The sequence below is a fragment of the Scaptodrosophila lebanonensis genome, unplaced genomic scaffold (assembly GCF_003285725.1).
Source record: "Scaptodrosophila lebanonensis strain 11010-0011.00,11010-0021.00 unplaced genomic scaffold, SlebRS2 tig00001410-arrow-pilon, whole genome shotgun sequence".
Taxonomy (NCBI): domain Eukaryota; kingdom Metazoa; phylum Arthropoda; class Insecta; order Diptera; family Drosophilidae; genus Scaptodrosophila; species Scaptodrosophila lebanonensis.
In genome coordinates, this window is record NW_022060738.1 from 439,014 (window position 1) to 455,063 (window position 16,050).

At 39.1% G+C, this 16,050-nt stretch overlaps 1 protein-coding gene across 1 annotated transcript in view; it reads right to left on the reverse strand.

The window, feature by feature from the left end:
- Nucleotides 1–16,050, reverse strand: part of LOC115630731 (Down syndrome cell adhesion molecule-like protein Dscam2) — a 307,894-nt gene that overhangs the window by 223,531 nt on the left and 68,313 nt on the right. Inside the window, exon 4 of the mRNA XM_030527385.1 lies at nt 8,239–8,386. Within this exon, the coding sequence (XP_030383245.1) occupies nt 8,239–8,386 (148 nt within the window). The remainder of the gene's footprint in view (nt 1–8,238; nt 8,387–16,050) is intronic.

Genomic DNA, 16,050 nt, shown 5'->3' on the forward strand with positions numbered 1-16,050 from the left:
CTGTTGGGGGGAATGCTGCTGCGTAGCTGGCTGGACCCCGCTCCAATCTCGCAGTAGATGGCCTCGTGGTCGCTGGCGGCGTAGTCGAGTCCTAGTTTCCACGTGCAGGATCGGTGCAGTGCGCTACTGACAAACGTTAGGTCAACTGCGGAACCAACACCAGCTCTGTTAAACGTATTTCTCGATCCCGTGTTTAGCAGGGCGATGTCCAACGTTGCAAGGTGGTTATGGAGGATAACCACTCTGCCTCTAGCGTTGGTCGAGGCGCTGCCCCACTCCACAGACCAAGCATTGAAGTCGCCCGCAATGACCACGCAGTTGCGGCTCCTAGCGTCAATCGCTAGACAGTCCATAATTCTGGAAAATTCGCTAAGAGGCAATCTGGGGGCCAGGTAGCAGCTACACACCCAGTAGTTGCCGATTCTAGCCCGCACGAAGCCATGATCTGAGTGGATGGACGATAACTGTCTATATTTCGATCCGCACAGCCAGATGGCAGCCCCTTTGGTCAGGTTGGCCGCCCAGTCGCAACCTCTGCATAACTTATAGGGTTCGCTTAGGATTGCCAGTTCAGCTGCTCTCTGGTTTAAGTTGAGCTGAATCAACCTCATTTGCGCTGGCTCTTGGCGTCCTCCGTCTCTAGCGGGCATCTTTGACTGCCAGTAGCATGGTTTGTGTCGGCGAGCCCTTTGTTACTGCACCGGAAGCACAGCGGATTCCCGCTGCACTGGGCAGCTTTGTGACCGACTGCACCGCACTTGAAGCAACAGTTGCTTCTATCTGCATTGCTCCTACAATTTCTTGCTATATGGCCTGGTGCCAGGCCCGATAGCACAATTGAATACATACACTTATATGTGTGTACTAGCAGGTCTTCCCGTCTTTGCTGGGCTAAGTAAAATGTGCTTATAATTAAAATTTTATTTACTACAGGGAGCGCCATCTTTTATGTCGGTATCCAAACATAGCGAAGCAGAGGGTATTGTACAATATCCGCATGTTTTCACCCTCCACGTTGGGTTCTTCCAATGCAGGAATACGATAAGACTAAGAATCCCCCTGCGCCACAATTAACTACCCCTATTTCTGAATCTCTCTTGTATTATACTAGATTTATTATTGCACATTTTTACCCACTAATTTTAATTTCACATTATATTCTTTGCTAGCTTTAAGATTCCATTACTATTGCTCACTATGTTACTAGATATAAGATTTTACGTTATATCCTATTGCACATTATGTTACTAGCTTTAAGATTGCACATTGAATATTGCACATTATTACACATATTGTTATTGCCAATTACGCTGTTGTTAGACTTAATATTCCATTGTATTTTACTACGCTGCCCACGATCGAATTATATCGTACAGGAGATTAGAGATACAAGATATAAAGCAACGATCCTTTGAAAGCGGCTAAAGGTCAGACAAGTTGGCATCGCCATCCACGCTTAAGAAGAGATTTCGAAATAAGGGAGAGACGGTCACACGAACCGAGACGAGAAGCGACCAACAGAACGGACGATCCCTCCTGCGGCGACCCCCCAATCAAACATACGTGTTACTCTTGACGAATACTGAACTCTGAGCAGCAGTTAACCTAACCCAAGGAAAATAAATTTCAGTAAGTCTGGGTAATCCTAGCGAAATCGTAAATCCTAAATCATAAATAAAATACGAATGAAGCAATAATTTTACGCGTAGCTAATTATTTCACCTCAAAATCTTCCTTCGCTACGAGTACAGTTTATATACATCAGGCATGAGCTGGTATATATAAAGTATGGTTCGCAACGACAAGCAAGTGTTGGTCGCTATTTAGCCGCGCTTGAGCCGGAGTTTTGGCAATTTGCGAGCATCCCTATAGTGAGCATCGAGTCCCTCTTGTCACACGGTCCCGTCGCAAACTTAAAAATTTCTTGTAATGAACCCTGGACAGCTGAGTTATACCTCGGCTGGAAAAATAACTTCTTTACAACGAATACAAATTGGAACACCGAGCTGACGTACGCATTCGCCATGCAGGCGCACTCAGTCGCTACCCCGTGATGATAATCAATGAAAGCAGCATGCACACCAAACTGAAATACATATGTGCAGCCGCAGGATGACGAATTAAAATCTATTATTGACATTTTAGCTGAAAAGTCGACTCACAATAATTACTTTCTAAACCACGACCTATTGCATAAACTTGTAGGAGACAACCAACTTATTATTGTACCTGTGGGCATGCAAAAATAAATTATTAAAAAAGCTCACGAGCGCGGTCATTTTTCACTTAAGAAAACAAAAGAAATTATAGGCAAGGAATTTTATATGCCGAAACTTGAGCAAAAAATGTACAAGTATAAGCTGCTGCGTTCCATGTTTTGTTTCCAATAGAAAGCAGGGAAGAAAGAAAGGCTTACTATATCCTTTGTCAAAAGAGGAGCAGCTTCTTCAAACGTACCATATTGAATTCCTAGGTCCTCTCGAATCGACACACAAAAACTATAAACACTGACAGTGATAGACAGCTTAACCAAAGTTTGTCGGCTTTATACGACAAAAACGACATCCAATGGCCAAGTTGAGAGGTTGAGCTCAACATTCATCGCAGTTTTATCAAAGTTATCTATTGACGACCAAAGCAAATGGTTTAAAATCGTTAGTACTGTTCAGCAAACTATCAACTCTACATTTTGTAGAATCATGAAGACAACACCATTCAAGTTACTCACCGGCACAGAAATGCGCATTAAATCTGACACCAAGAAAAGAGAAATTATCGACGACGAATTAATTCAGCAATTTAATGACAAAAGAAATGATCTACGAAAACAAGCAAAACTACACATCCTTGAAATGCAGAACGAAAATCGGAAAAGCTACAATTTAAGAAGAAAACCAGCAGCAAAGTATAAGATAGGCGATATAGATGTTATGAAGAGGACTCAGCTCGGTGGTGGGCTCAAGCTTCGGCCAAAGTTCCTTGGTCCATATCAAGTTATCAGCGCAAAACCCAATGATACCTACAACGTGAAGTGAAGGTCCAAAGAAGACGAGCACCAGCGCTGACTATATGTACGCCCTATAACGACGAACGACGTGTAGAAGACGTGCATGAGAAACGGCGACTCATCAATTACTTTATAATTTCATATATGTCGACTGGTGCGTTAGAATCTGCCATCTTTATCGATTGTCCAGTGCGAATTTCATGACATTTCATCAATTGGAAGTGAAGTTATTGCGTTTTAAGTGTCAGTATGTTTGTGTTATCGGTGCGAAAATGAGCTTCGAAACTAAGAAAGTTTTAAAATGACACAAAATATTTGCAGGCCACGTGGTGAACATATGTTCACTTTGACAGTTCACAGTTGATCAGGAATGCATTGAAAAGCTCATGAAAAAGCTTTTCCAAGCTTTTAGGAGTGTTGTAAATTATAATAAAACAAAACAAGATAGAACGCTACAGTCGAGCAAGCCCGACAGTAAAATAGCCTGTACTCTCCACAAAAAGGAAAAATTAAAAAAAAAATTTTTTTTAATTAAATTATTAAAAAAAATGAATGAATTAATTAATTAAAATAATTAATTAAATTAAATTAGAATACATGCTTATGTTCAGTTTAAACATCATACATTTACATCACGTACCTATGCGTGTTTATATGCGTGTATGTATGCAGCACAAAGTTGAACCAAAGCAGCAACAACAACAACAGCTGCGGGCAGCGCTGCCGACAGAGCTGCAGGCAGCTCATGAGCAGCGGTTTTACTTATGGCTATAACTTCAGAATTGACCTATCATGATGAAATTTGGCACACGGACACATTAGAACTAACTGGATGTACCTACCAAAATTTATTTCCGAGTATTACGGAAGTTATAAGAAAAAATACGAATTGCGGGGGAGTGGGGGGGTGTATCAGAAAAAATAAACTAACTCGTTCTGCCTAGGGCTTATAGGAACCTTGATACCAATTTTGGTTATCCTAGCTCTTGCACTTACTGAGATCCTTGCGCTCATACAGACAGACGGAAAGACGGACAGGCGGACATGGCTATATCGACTCGTCTTCTCATCCTGATCAAGAATATATATACTTTGTGGGGTCTGCCACGCCTCCTTCTGTGTGTTACATACATGCGCACAAAACTAGTATAGCCTTTCACCCTTTGGGTACAGGCTATAAAAATTCTGAATTAAACAAGTAAAAAAGCTAAAGTTGGGTGTCCCGACTTTGAAGTACTCTGTACATACGTTTACAATAATTATGGAAATTAAAAAAAATTAAAAAAATAAAAAAATTTGATCGATTTTACCTCTCTCGGTATTCGAACTCACGTAAAGGGTTTATAATTGCACATTTACATAGCAATTGCGTCTGTGTCAGTGTACATATGTATGCCTATGCGCATCTATTCGTGTCTGTGTAAACATGTGTGCAGTCAACCAAAGCACCAGCATCAACAGCCGCGGGCAGCGCTGCAGCAGCAAATATATTTATGGCTATAACTTCTTGGTAAATCGGTCTATCATAGTGAAATTTGACATACGGACACATAATAACTAACTGGGGGCATTTGCAAAGAATTACGGGAGTTAGAAAAAATCGCATTTGCGAGGGAGAGGGGGGAGGGAGGGGAATTCCAAAATATACATTTTCTGCGTATTCACGTAAGGCATCTGGGACTAAAATTTGGTGTTCCTAGGTCTTATAGTCTCCGAGATATAGGCGATTATACGAATGGAAAATCGGGAAAACCCCCATAGGGGGAATTGGGGGGGAAAATCAAAAAAATAAAACAAACTCGTATAGAATACACACATAACGCATCTTCGTGCAAAATTTGGTGTCTCTATCTCTTATAGTCTCTGAGATCCAGGTGTTCATACGGACGGACAGACGGACAGACTGACAGACGGACCGACGAACAGACAGACAGACAGACAGGGCTAGATCGACTCGTCTCGTCATGCTGATCAAGAATATATATACTTTGTGGGGTCTGCCTTCTGCCTGTTACATTTTTCAGCTCCCGCAAACCTAATATACTTCTGTACATTTCATGTACAGAGTATAAAAAAATTATTGAGTTAAATCCCGCTAGATTTGTCTTTTGGGCCACTTTACGTCGTGTGTTGTAGTGCAATTAACGTCAAATTAACCAAATTAATTCGCGAAAATACGCTCAGGGTATGCATGGGCACTTATGCTCGTGTGACCCATGTAAATTGATCATATATTGTGATTAGCACAAAGAAAAACGTATTAAATTTTGTGAAAAAAATAAGGTAATGTCAACGAGAGCTCTGAGAGAAAAAATGAGCCAGAATCGTGCTCGACAGCAACAATACCAACAAGACGATACGCAAAGCGCTAATGAAGCGTTAATACAGACTGAAGAAGATAACGCCGAAACAGCCAAAGCCAAGCAACTAAAGCCGCCACCTATTTATGTGCGTCAGGCAAATTGTACAGAATCAGTTAAAAAACTCACTACCAAAATTGGCGGGAACAAATTCTATGTTACGTCTAAAAAAAGGGGTAGCATAAATTAAACTAAAATACAACATGATGAAAATAAATATCGATCACTGGTCAAATACCTCGACGATGAAAAGATGAACTACTACACCTACCAACTTAAAAGTAAAGGGATTACAAGATCCTACAAGACCCAAAGGAATCGAGCAAACAGTTCCAGTCAGCGATATAAAAAATGAAATTAAAGATAAGGGCTTTGAAGTCAAAATGACCATGAACATAATAAATAGAAATAAAATTTCCCAACCAATGCCAATGACACCTGACTGTAAGCCTATAAATAAAAACGAAGTTCGCCTAATATCTACTGTACCGTTGAGGAACAACAAAAACGAAATGGACGAACGAAACTGCCAAGAATATGGACACACAACTCGCAGTCTGTGTTGCCTGCGGGGATGTACATCTCAATGAGTTCTGCCCTGTAAATAAGGAGGACCCCTCTGCTAAAAAATGTAGCAACTGTGGGTGAAACCACACTGCCAACTATAGAGGTTGCCCTCTATACAAAGAGTCAAAAAATCGCCTAAGTCAACAAAAATCCGCAGCTCGAAGTCCAGTCATCTGACAAAACTTGCCTTACATACCATCAACTACGATTCCAGGAGTATCTTTTGCTAAGGCGTTAAGTAACATCAATGAGTCATACGCCTCAGTCTCTAAACAAACCACTGCAGGAATAATGAATAGTCAGACATCGCAACAGGGGCCAGAAACTACTGTCCAACATACCACTGCAAACCCATCCCAATTGCCTAGTGGAATTGAATCAATTCTGGCAACTCTAACAAGTACAATGGTAGCAATGCAACAAACGATGCAGGAACTTTTGCGCAATAAAAAACTCCTCCTGTAATTACTTATCAAATAGAAATCTAATTAAATGGTTTCTCTAAAAATATGTTTCTGGAATGCGAATGGCATTTCACAGCACAAATGCGAGCTATTGACGCCATGCTCATATCAGAGATTCACCTAAGGAACACAAATCATTTTCAATTTTCAATCATTCTCAATGGCTTCAACTTCTTCGCGATAAATCATCCCGATGGTAAGGCTCATGGAGGTACTGGCATCCTAATAAAGCGTCGCATCGTGCACTATCCGTTACCAACATTTGCCACAACTTATCTACAGGCCACAACAATTCATATCGAAACACAAAGCTGCTATTTAAGCCTAGCCGCAGCATACTACCCACCGAGCTTCTCCGTTTCTGAGACAGAATTTGTACATTTCTTCGACCTACCAAGTGACCGCTTCATAGCAGCTGAGGACTACAATGCAAAACACACATTGGGGATCCCGACTCAACAACCCAAAAGAAAGACAACAATATAACGCTATAATAACACCACGAAACAAGCTTGACTTTATTTCTCCGGGCTTGCCTACATATTGGTCCGCAGATCCAAAGAAGCAACCAGACTTGATTGATTTGCTATTACAAGAAGAGTGCCACAGGCTCAGATCACTCATCGGATCACTCGCCAATCCTTCTTCACCTTTATGACCACCCATAGTACTCGGAACGCCCACACTTTTGAATTTATAGATTTCTAGATTAATTACAGATTGGCTTAAATACAGGAAGTACGTAAGTTCCCATATTTATGGCTGCCCAAACATTAACTGCAAAGATGACATAGATACCTCAGTTGAAGCATTAGTGTCTGTAATCTCACTGGCGGCAAAACATTCCTTTCCAGAAATCACAGCTTATAAACTTTACAAATGCATATTCCATATTCTCCTAAGACCGAGAAAGTACGAGTTTGAGTTTTTTTTCGATGCACCCCCCCACTCCCCCGCAATTCGTGTTTTTTCTTATAACTTCCGTAATTCTCGGAATTTTGAAATCAATTTTGGTAGGTACATCCAGTTAGTACTAATGTGTCCGTGTGCCATCGTGATTTCATCGTGATAGGTCAATTCTGAAGAAAGTTATAGCCATAAGTAAAATCGCTGCTCATGAGCTGCCTGCATCTCTGTCGGCAGCGCTGCCCGCAGCTGTTGTTGTTGTTGCTGCTTTGGTTCAACTTTGTGCTGCATACATACTCGCATATAAACACGCATAGGTACGTGATGTAAATGTATGCCGTTAAAACTGAACATAAGCATGTATTCTAATTTAATTTAATTAATTCATTCATTCTTTTTTCTAATAATATAATTTTAAAAAATTTTTTTTTTTTTTTAATTTTTCCTTTTTGTGGAGAGTACAGGCTATTTTACTGTCGGGCTTGCTCCACTGTAGCGTTCTCTCTTGTTTTTTTAATAATTTAATTTTTTTTAATTTTTTTTTTTTTTTAATTTTTCTTTTTTGTGGAGAGTACAGGCTATTTTACTGTCGGGCTTGCTCGACTGTAGCGTTCTATCTTGTTTGGATTAATTTGGTTAAAGATTTGTCTATGTAGGAACTAGCATCAACTACAATAATGATGTCCTGGGAGTTTCACTGTAGAATAAGTTTACTAATTAAGGCCATTATGAGCTCAGTAAGCGATATGTGAGTAGATTCTTCTCACGACGCACTGAACAAACACTAAAGTCCCTTTGTGCTGTTGTCATTGGATTCCTTTCACTTGGATAAAATCTTCATCATGCATTTGCTTATTTCCATTGCTACTTACATCGCAAAGCCGCAACTATACAGTCATGATATATGCCTGCATAACTATGGTATATTTCTTACCTGCTTTGATGACAATGTCTCTAGAAATAATGGCGCCTATATTGTTAGCTGCTCTACAACGATAGACTGACCAATGCACGTCCTGGCGAAAATCTTCAGCTTCAAACGGTGGTAAATATAGGGAGTTATTCGCCAAAATATGTCTAACCTGAAATATTTAAAAATATATACAAATTATATATTGGGCTTCATTGACATTCAGAAATACCAGAAATGCGGCTTCGAATCATAAAGATTTTTTATAAAATATGTTCAAAAATACTAATAAAAGCATTTTTCCACATGAAAACAAACATGGGAATACAATTTATATTGCTTTATACGCGTGAGTCATATACTTTTCGAGCCTTAGAGGCGATCTTAGCGCTTATAGCGTGATCAGTCTTGTTCTGGTGGCTGCACTGTAAACGTACACACTGTACATCTAATCATATCACCACATTGTTTAATAAACTCAATATGTTAAATACCTGGTTTCTACAAAGTTTTACTCTAGCAAATTGAGATGGGCATTGTCAGTGCTTTTTGATCGTGGCTCATTGCTGCACGGAATTGACACGAGTGCCGTGTTTCATATCATACAGTTTGTCCTGACTGATTGGTGATCAACGCACAACCCAAACGGTAAAAGTTAGGAAGCTGAAATTTTGACTCAAGTATCCTTTCATAGTATCCATCATAGTGTAGGTGCGCACTAAGAAAGGCTTTTGGTCATGTGTGTGTACGTTTAACGAAATATTTTGGCAACAACAAAAATGTAACGGATAATAATGTTAAAACATATGGGTAGGTCATGCACGCACAAAATAAATACAATTTGAAACATTACATTATATTATATTGACGGGAAATACCTGCTAGTACTTCTATATTTCGAAGATCGTTGAATGCCAATTTGTAGATATAGTTGTTTAAAATAAAACACACGTTATGCCAATATAAATAAATATAATATAATATGTAAGACCTGGAGGCCATAACCTTTGCCGGCCCTTTGCAGAATGCTTAAATAGAAACATGAAAATACCAAGGTATTGTTTTTATGTGAAAACGTAAAATTTAAGTTGTTAAGTTAATGCAGTTTCCTTTTTGAAACCAGACACAAATACTAGATAAATATGTCATTTGCGCAGGTCATAAATATCAGTACACGCACAAGTGAGTGCAAAGAAAAACGATCCTTGAAATAAATAAATAAAATATGTAAGCATATGGTATCGATTAGAGCGATATCATATGCAGGTCACAGATTCAAACCACCAATAGGAAATACAGTCCACATTTACATAAGACAAGTAGTTATAACACAAGTAAGTCAAAGGGAACTGCAGAAAGAGAGAGTATATGTAGAAGGTAGAAAATAAGTGTAGATCTTAAGCAACAATTGTGTACATAATAAGCAATATTTTCAATAATAAATTCAGTTCAAATTTTGAATTCAACGAATGAAGTTGGCGTTAGCTTCCTAGCTTTTACAGTTTGGGCTGTGCATTGATCACCAATCAGTCAGCCATTCAGTCAGGATAAACTGTTTTACATATACAGATTTAATTTTGTAATTCAACCCTAATATGATTATGATAAATTATGATTATTATATTGAATTTTCTTTTTTTATATTTTTGAATATTGCACATTGTTTTACTAGCCTTAAGATCTACGTACGGTTGAAAAAGTAAAGAGAAACATACATATGTATGCCTGTGTATGAATATAGCATGTATGTAGATTCGTATTAATGTATACATTGGGCAATCGAACACAGTTGTTTGATTGTAAAAAAAATAATGCTCTAAAAACAACAACAACTGCAATTCATTGGCTCGCTCTTCTTCTTTCGTTTTGACCATTTAATGTTAATCGCAAAGGCAAAACACCAAAAGTTTACAGTTACCTTCGCTAGACAACGACTGCGTAAGCGATAGTAAAGCAGAAACCGAATAACGGAGCTACGCATATTCTGCTTCGTATTGCGGGCAGATGTATGTATGCATATGATTTGTTCTTATTGATCTCAATAAATAATTAGATTTTATTATTCAAATATTCTGCTTATTCCATTCAAACTTCGATATTTTGATGCTATCGGTGGCTTCAACTATCGAAAGTTTTACTCTAGCAAATTGAGATGAGAATTGTCAGTGCTTTTTGATCGTGGCTCATCGCTGCACGGCATTGACACGAGCGCCGTGTTTCATATTCCGAGTTTGTGCGTGACCGTATTGACTCAATATGGCACGAAAAGACTCAAATGTGAATTTAAAATTAGGATATACCCTTATAATTATTTCCCTTTTTTTTGCACATAGTCTATCTTAAAACGTTGCGGTTTCTCTATATATAAAACAGTTTGTCCTGACTAATTGGTGATCAACGCACAGCCCAAACGGTAAAAGATGAAATTTGGACTCAAGTATCCTTTCATAGTATCCATCATAGTGTAGGGACACACTAAGAAAGGCTTTTGGAAAATTCTAGCTCCAAAGGATGGAAAACGAGCTTTAAAAAATATTAGTTATAGTGGTCATGTTCGTTTAACGAAATAGTTTGGCAAGAACAAAAATGTAACGGACTACTGAACAATTTTTTGTCAAGAACAGAAAATGTGCATTTAAATACCTTAAATGCCTTCCTACTGGTAACCTTTAAGGTGAAAGCATATGGGTAGGTTATGCACACACAAAATAAATACAATTGGAAACATATATATATATATATATATATATTTTTTTTTTTTATATATATAAATATATATATATATATATATATATATATATATATATAATAATAATAACAATAGTAATAACAACAGTAGATAATTATATATAAATTATGTCTGCAAAGTTTGGTAAATGTAGCTTTTGAAATGTGGACGGTATTGACAAAATTCTGTAGGGGGGGAAAATTCCAAAAAATTAAAATAATCTCGTCCTTTCTCGGACATAGGAGAATCTGGATACCAACTTTGCTTATTCTAGCCTTTATAGTTTCCTAGATCCTTGCGTCCATCCAGACAGACGGACAGACAGACGGACAGACGGACGGGCATGTCTAGATCGATTTCTCTCGTCATGCTGATTCAGAATATATATACTTTGCATACTTTGCACAAACCTAATATACCCTTTTTACCCCACTTGTACAGGGTATAAACAAATAAACTTGACCTGCCTAGGACTTAGGGGACCCTGGATACCAGATATAAAATATCTGAGCTCAAATTTCAGCTTCCTAGCTCTTACCGTTTGTGCTGTGGGGTGTTGATTGTGTTTCAATTTTTCCACGGGAAAACCCCCCTTTTTCATGCCTCAGAAAAAATGCTGCAAAACAAAGTATACATTGTTTTTATAACCTGTACCCAAAGGGTAAAAGGTTATACTAGTTTTGTGCGAATGTATGTAACATATAGAAGTATGCGTGGCAGACACCACAAAATATATATATTATTGATCAGGATGACGAGTAGATATATTTTAAAATAAGTAAAAAAGCTAAAGTCGGGTGTCCCGACTTTGAAATACTCTGTACATATGTTTACAATAATTATAGAAAATAAAAAAAATTAAGAAAATAAAAAAAAAAAAATTTGATCGATTTTACCTCTCTCGGTATTCGAACTCACGTAAAGGGTGTATAATTGCACATTTACATAGCAATTGCGTCTGTGTGAGTGTATGTATGCCTATGCGCATCAATTCGTGTCTGTGTAAGCATTTTCGCAGTCAACCAAACAGCAACATCAACAACAGCCGCGGGCAGCGCTTGAGCAGCGCTGCAGCAGCGCTGCATCAGCAAATATATTTATGGCTATAACTTCTTGTTAAATCGGTCTATCATAATGAAATTTGGCATACAGACACATAATAACTAACTGGGGGTATTTCCAAAATTTTATTTCGAAATTCCAAGAATTACGGGAGTTACGATTTGCGGGGTAGAGGGGGGAGGGAGGGGAATTCCAAAATATACATTTTCTGCGTATTCACATAAGGCATCTGGTGTTCCTAGGTCTTATAGTCTCCGAGATATAGGCGATTATACGAATGGAAAATCGGGAAAACCCCCATAGGGGGGAAGTGGGGGGGAAAATCAAAAAAATAAAACAAACTCGTATAGAATACACACATAACGCATCTTCGTGCAAAATTTGGTGTCTCTATCTCTTATAGTCTCTGAGATCCAGGTGTTCATACGGACGGACAGACGGACAGACAGACAGACAGGGCTAGATCGACTCGTCTCGTCATGCTGATCAAGAATATATATACTTTGTGGGGTCTGCCACGCCTCCTTCTGCCTGTTACATTTTTCAGCTCCCGCAAACCTAATATACTCTTGTACATTTCATGTACAGAGTATAAAAATATATTTATGTATGTACATAAGTGTATGTATGTATGTACATAATTAGAGACATAGGTTTATGTTCTTACAGAATACATTTACCTAATCGTGTCTATGCATATTTATATGCGTGGGTGCAGTGCAGGAATAAGTCAAAGCAGCAACAACAACGACTGCTGCCACAGAGCTGCGGTCAGAACTGCAGGCAGAGCATAAACAGCGATTTCATTTATAACTTTCTATAACTTTCTTCAGAATTTACCCATCATGATGAAACCTAACGTACGGGCACATAATCACTAACTGGATGTAATAACCAAAAATTCGACAGACGGAGGGACGGACATGGCTATATCGGCTCTCCTTGACGTCAAGATCAAGAATATATATACTTTGTGGGGTCTGCCACGCCTTCTTCTGTGTGTTACATATATTCGCACAAAATTAGTATAACCTTTTACCCTTTGGGTACAGGCTATAAAACTGCAAGTCCTTGGCACGCTCTTATTCTTTCGTTTACATTTTTTGATCATCTACATCTTTTAATTGCAAAGACAAAATGCAAAAAATGTTACCGTCGCTAGGCAACGACTGAGTAAGCGACAGTAAAGCCGAAACCGAATAACGGAGCTACGTATATTCTCTACGTATATATCTTCGCATTGAAGGCAGATGATCTCAATAAATTATAAGATGTGTAAGGTGCGGACACAGTTCTATCTGGCAGCACCGCATCGTAGAAAACAGACGCTTGTGTCCAGGGACGTATTTTAGCGCTCATAGCGTGCTCATTTTTGTTCCGATGGCTGCACTGTAAACATGCACACTGTACATCTAATAATATCACCTGGTTTCTACATTGGTGATCCCGGATTTTGTAACCCTCAAACAATATAATTGAAATACAATATGATGGATAACCAGGAAAGTGTAATTGCGCCACCGCTGTTGCCTGACACTGCTGCAACTGCAGCGGTACGCCGGTAGTTGAGACAGCGTCTGCAAAATGCCGCCATTTTGGAAGCATCGTGTGCAGCTTTGGTTTTTGCAAGTTTAAGCGCAATTTCAGTGCAACCGCATTACGGCCGATAATACACGCATAATAGCGCAATGGACACAGATATTATGTCTGAACTTACTGATGTATTAACGCAACCTCCCTTGGCCAATAAATGCGACAATTTGAAGACCGCAATATCAGAGCTCGAGCTGGGAGATAAAAAACCATCACATCTACTACGTCAAATGACAATGCTTGCAAGCGAACATGGTTGTAGTGATCTCATACGCGTACGCTGGCTCTCATTACTACCACTACATGTGCAGCGCGGCTTTAAGCTACTACGCTCAGCCTCAATCGAAGAGCTAACAGCATTGGCCGATGTACTTATGGAAGATGAGGCTGGGTCCTACGTTATGGTGACTACACTATACAGTGGTCCAACGTCATCCTAAACGTCCTCCAACGACCACATCAAATGATCGTCTGGACGATTTTATGCGCGACATCGTGGGCATTAAAACCACTCTGGCCTTACTTTAGAAGGAGTTTTCCGCCAACAAGTCGCGCCAAACAACAAAACATTCTTAGGAATCACAGTTTTCAGCCAAAGCATCACGCCTGTGCTTTTATCAGGGAAAGTTTTGAGGTAATGCACGCCGTTGCACACAACCCTGTTTGGAAACATCACAAACTAAACAAGAAAGGAATGCTAAAGTCGAGCAGGCTCAACTCTTAAATACCCTGTACCACCCCACAAAAAATTAATTAAATTAATTTTATTAAATTAATTAATTTAATTTATTTCATTAATTAATTTAATTTAATTAATTAACTAAATTAATTTAATTAATTAACTAAATTAAATATAAAATATTCCATGCATGCATAGATACATTTACATTTACATCAGAATCGTGCCTTATGCGTGTTTGTGTACTTGTACATATGTATGTATGTGTGCATTGGGCCTGGTTATATGGCTATAACTTTCTTTCCGATCATTCTATCATAATGAAACTTGGTATACGGATATATAATTACTAACCTAATGTGACTACCAAATTTTAGTTCAAAATTCCAAGAATTACGGGAGTTATAGAAAATCGTTAATAGGGGGGGAGTGGGGGGGCGGATCAGAAAAAATTAACAAACTCGTCCTTTCTCGGTCTCAGGAGAATCTGTATACCAAGTTTGGTTATTCTAGCTCTTATACTTTCGGAGATCCTTGCGTTCATACAGACAGACAGACGGACAGACAGACGGACAGACAGACGGACAGACAGACGGACAGACAGACGGACAGACAGACGGACAGACGGACAGACGGACATGGCTATATCGACTCGGCTTGTCATGCTGATCAAGAATATATATACTTTGTGGGGTCTACCAAGCCTCCTTCTGTGTGTTCCATGTGCACTCGCACAAAACTAATATACCCTTGTACCCTTTGGGTACAGGGTATAAAAATTTGTCATCCATACAGGTGGTCGATTACAGCGAAAATCCGTTTGCCCGTCTTACCAAAGAATATCGGCTTCATATCTGTGACCGTTCTATCAACTTTAAATTCCTAATTGAGCCGGGCTTAGTCATATCACTCATACCGATATCAATAAAAAAGAGCCAATATAAAAAAGGCGACTTCAAATTATATATTGCCAACACTCAGTTATTGACACATACGGCACCATAAACATATCGTTTGATCTCAACATACGACGGAAGCTCAACTGGTTCTTCATAATGACCAACATGCAGTCAGCGATAATTGGTGCTGATTTCCTCACGTATAACGGCTTATTAATCGATCTCAAAGGCAAACGCCTCATCGATCCCATCACTTGACTGTCAACCAAGCTGAAGTAAAACTCTACAACAATTCCACAATCAACGCGCAGAGCTACTGCAGCACAACCAGCACAACCGCTGTCAGGACTCCTTTTGGACTGTTTGAGATTATTGGCATGCCGCCAGGCCTGTGAAATGCAGCTCAAACCCTCCAACGTCACATTCTTTTGTCGGCTGTTACAATGACGACATAATCGAATACTCCAGCTCCAACATCTTTCAACAACGTTTGAAATACTACGCAAAAACCGTCTAAGCATTAACCCACAGATATGCCAATGCTTACTGAGTATCTCAAAGGTGCAACAAAGAACGACAAGCGTGAAAAAGTCCGGAAAATTTTGAACAAGGAATAAAGAGTGCAGTGCGAGCAGCATTCCTCGCACCGTCAGCTCAACTATCCTTAAAAACTGATGCATCGGATACTGCAATTGGCTCCCCTCTCGAGCAACTGGATTTTGATGTCTGGCGCCTGTCAATTTCTTCTCCCGAAAGCTAAGTCTAGCGGAAAAGAACTACAGCACAGAAATCGTCCACACTTCCAGACATGTCGTTGCTGATGCACTCTCACGCATTAACATGTCGAGCAGTTTTGATGCGCAGGCTATCTATGA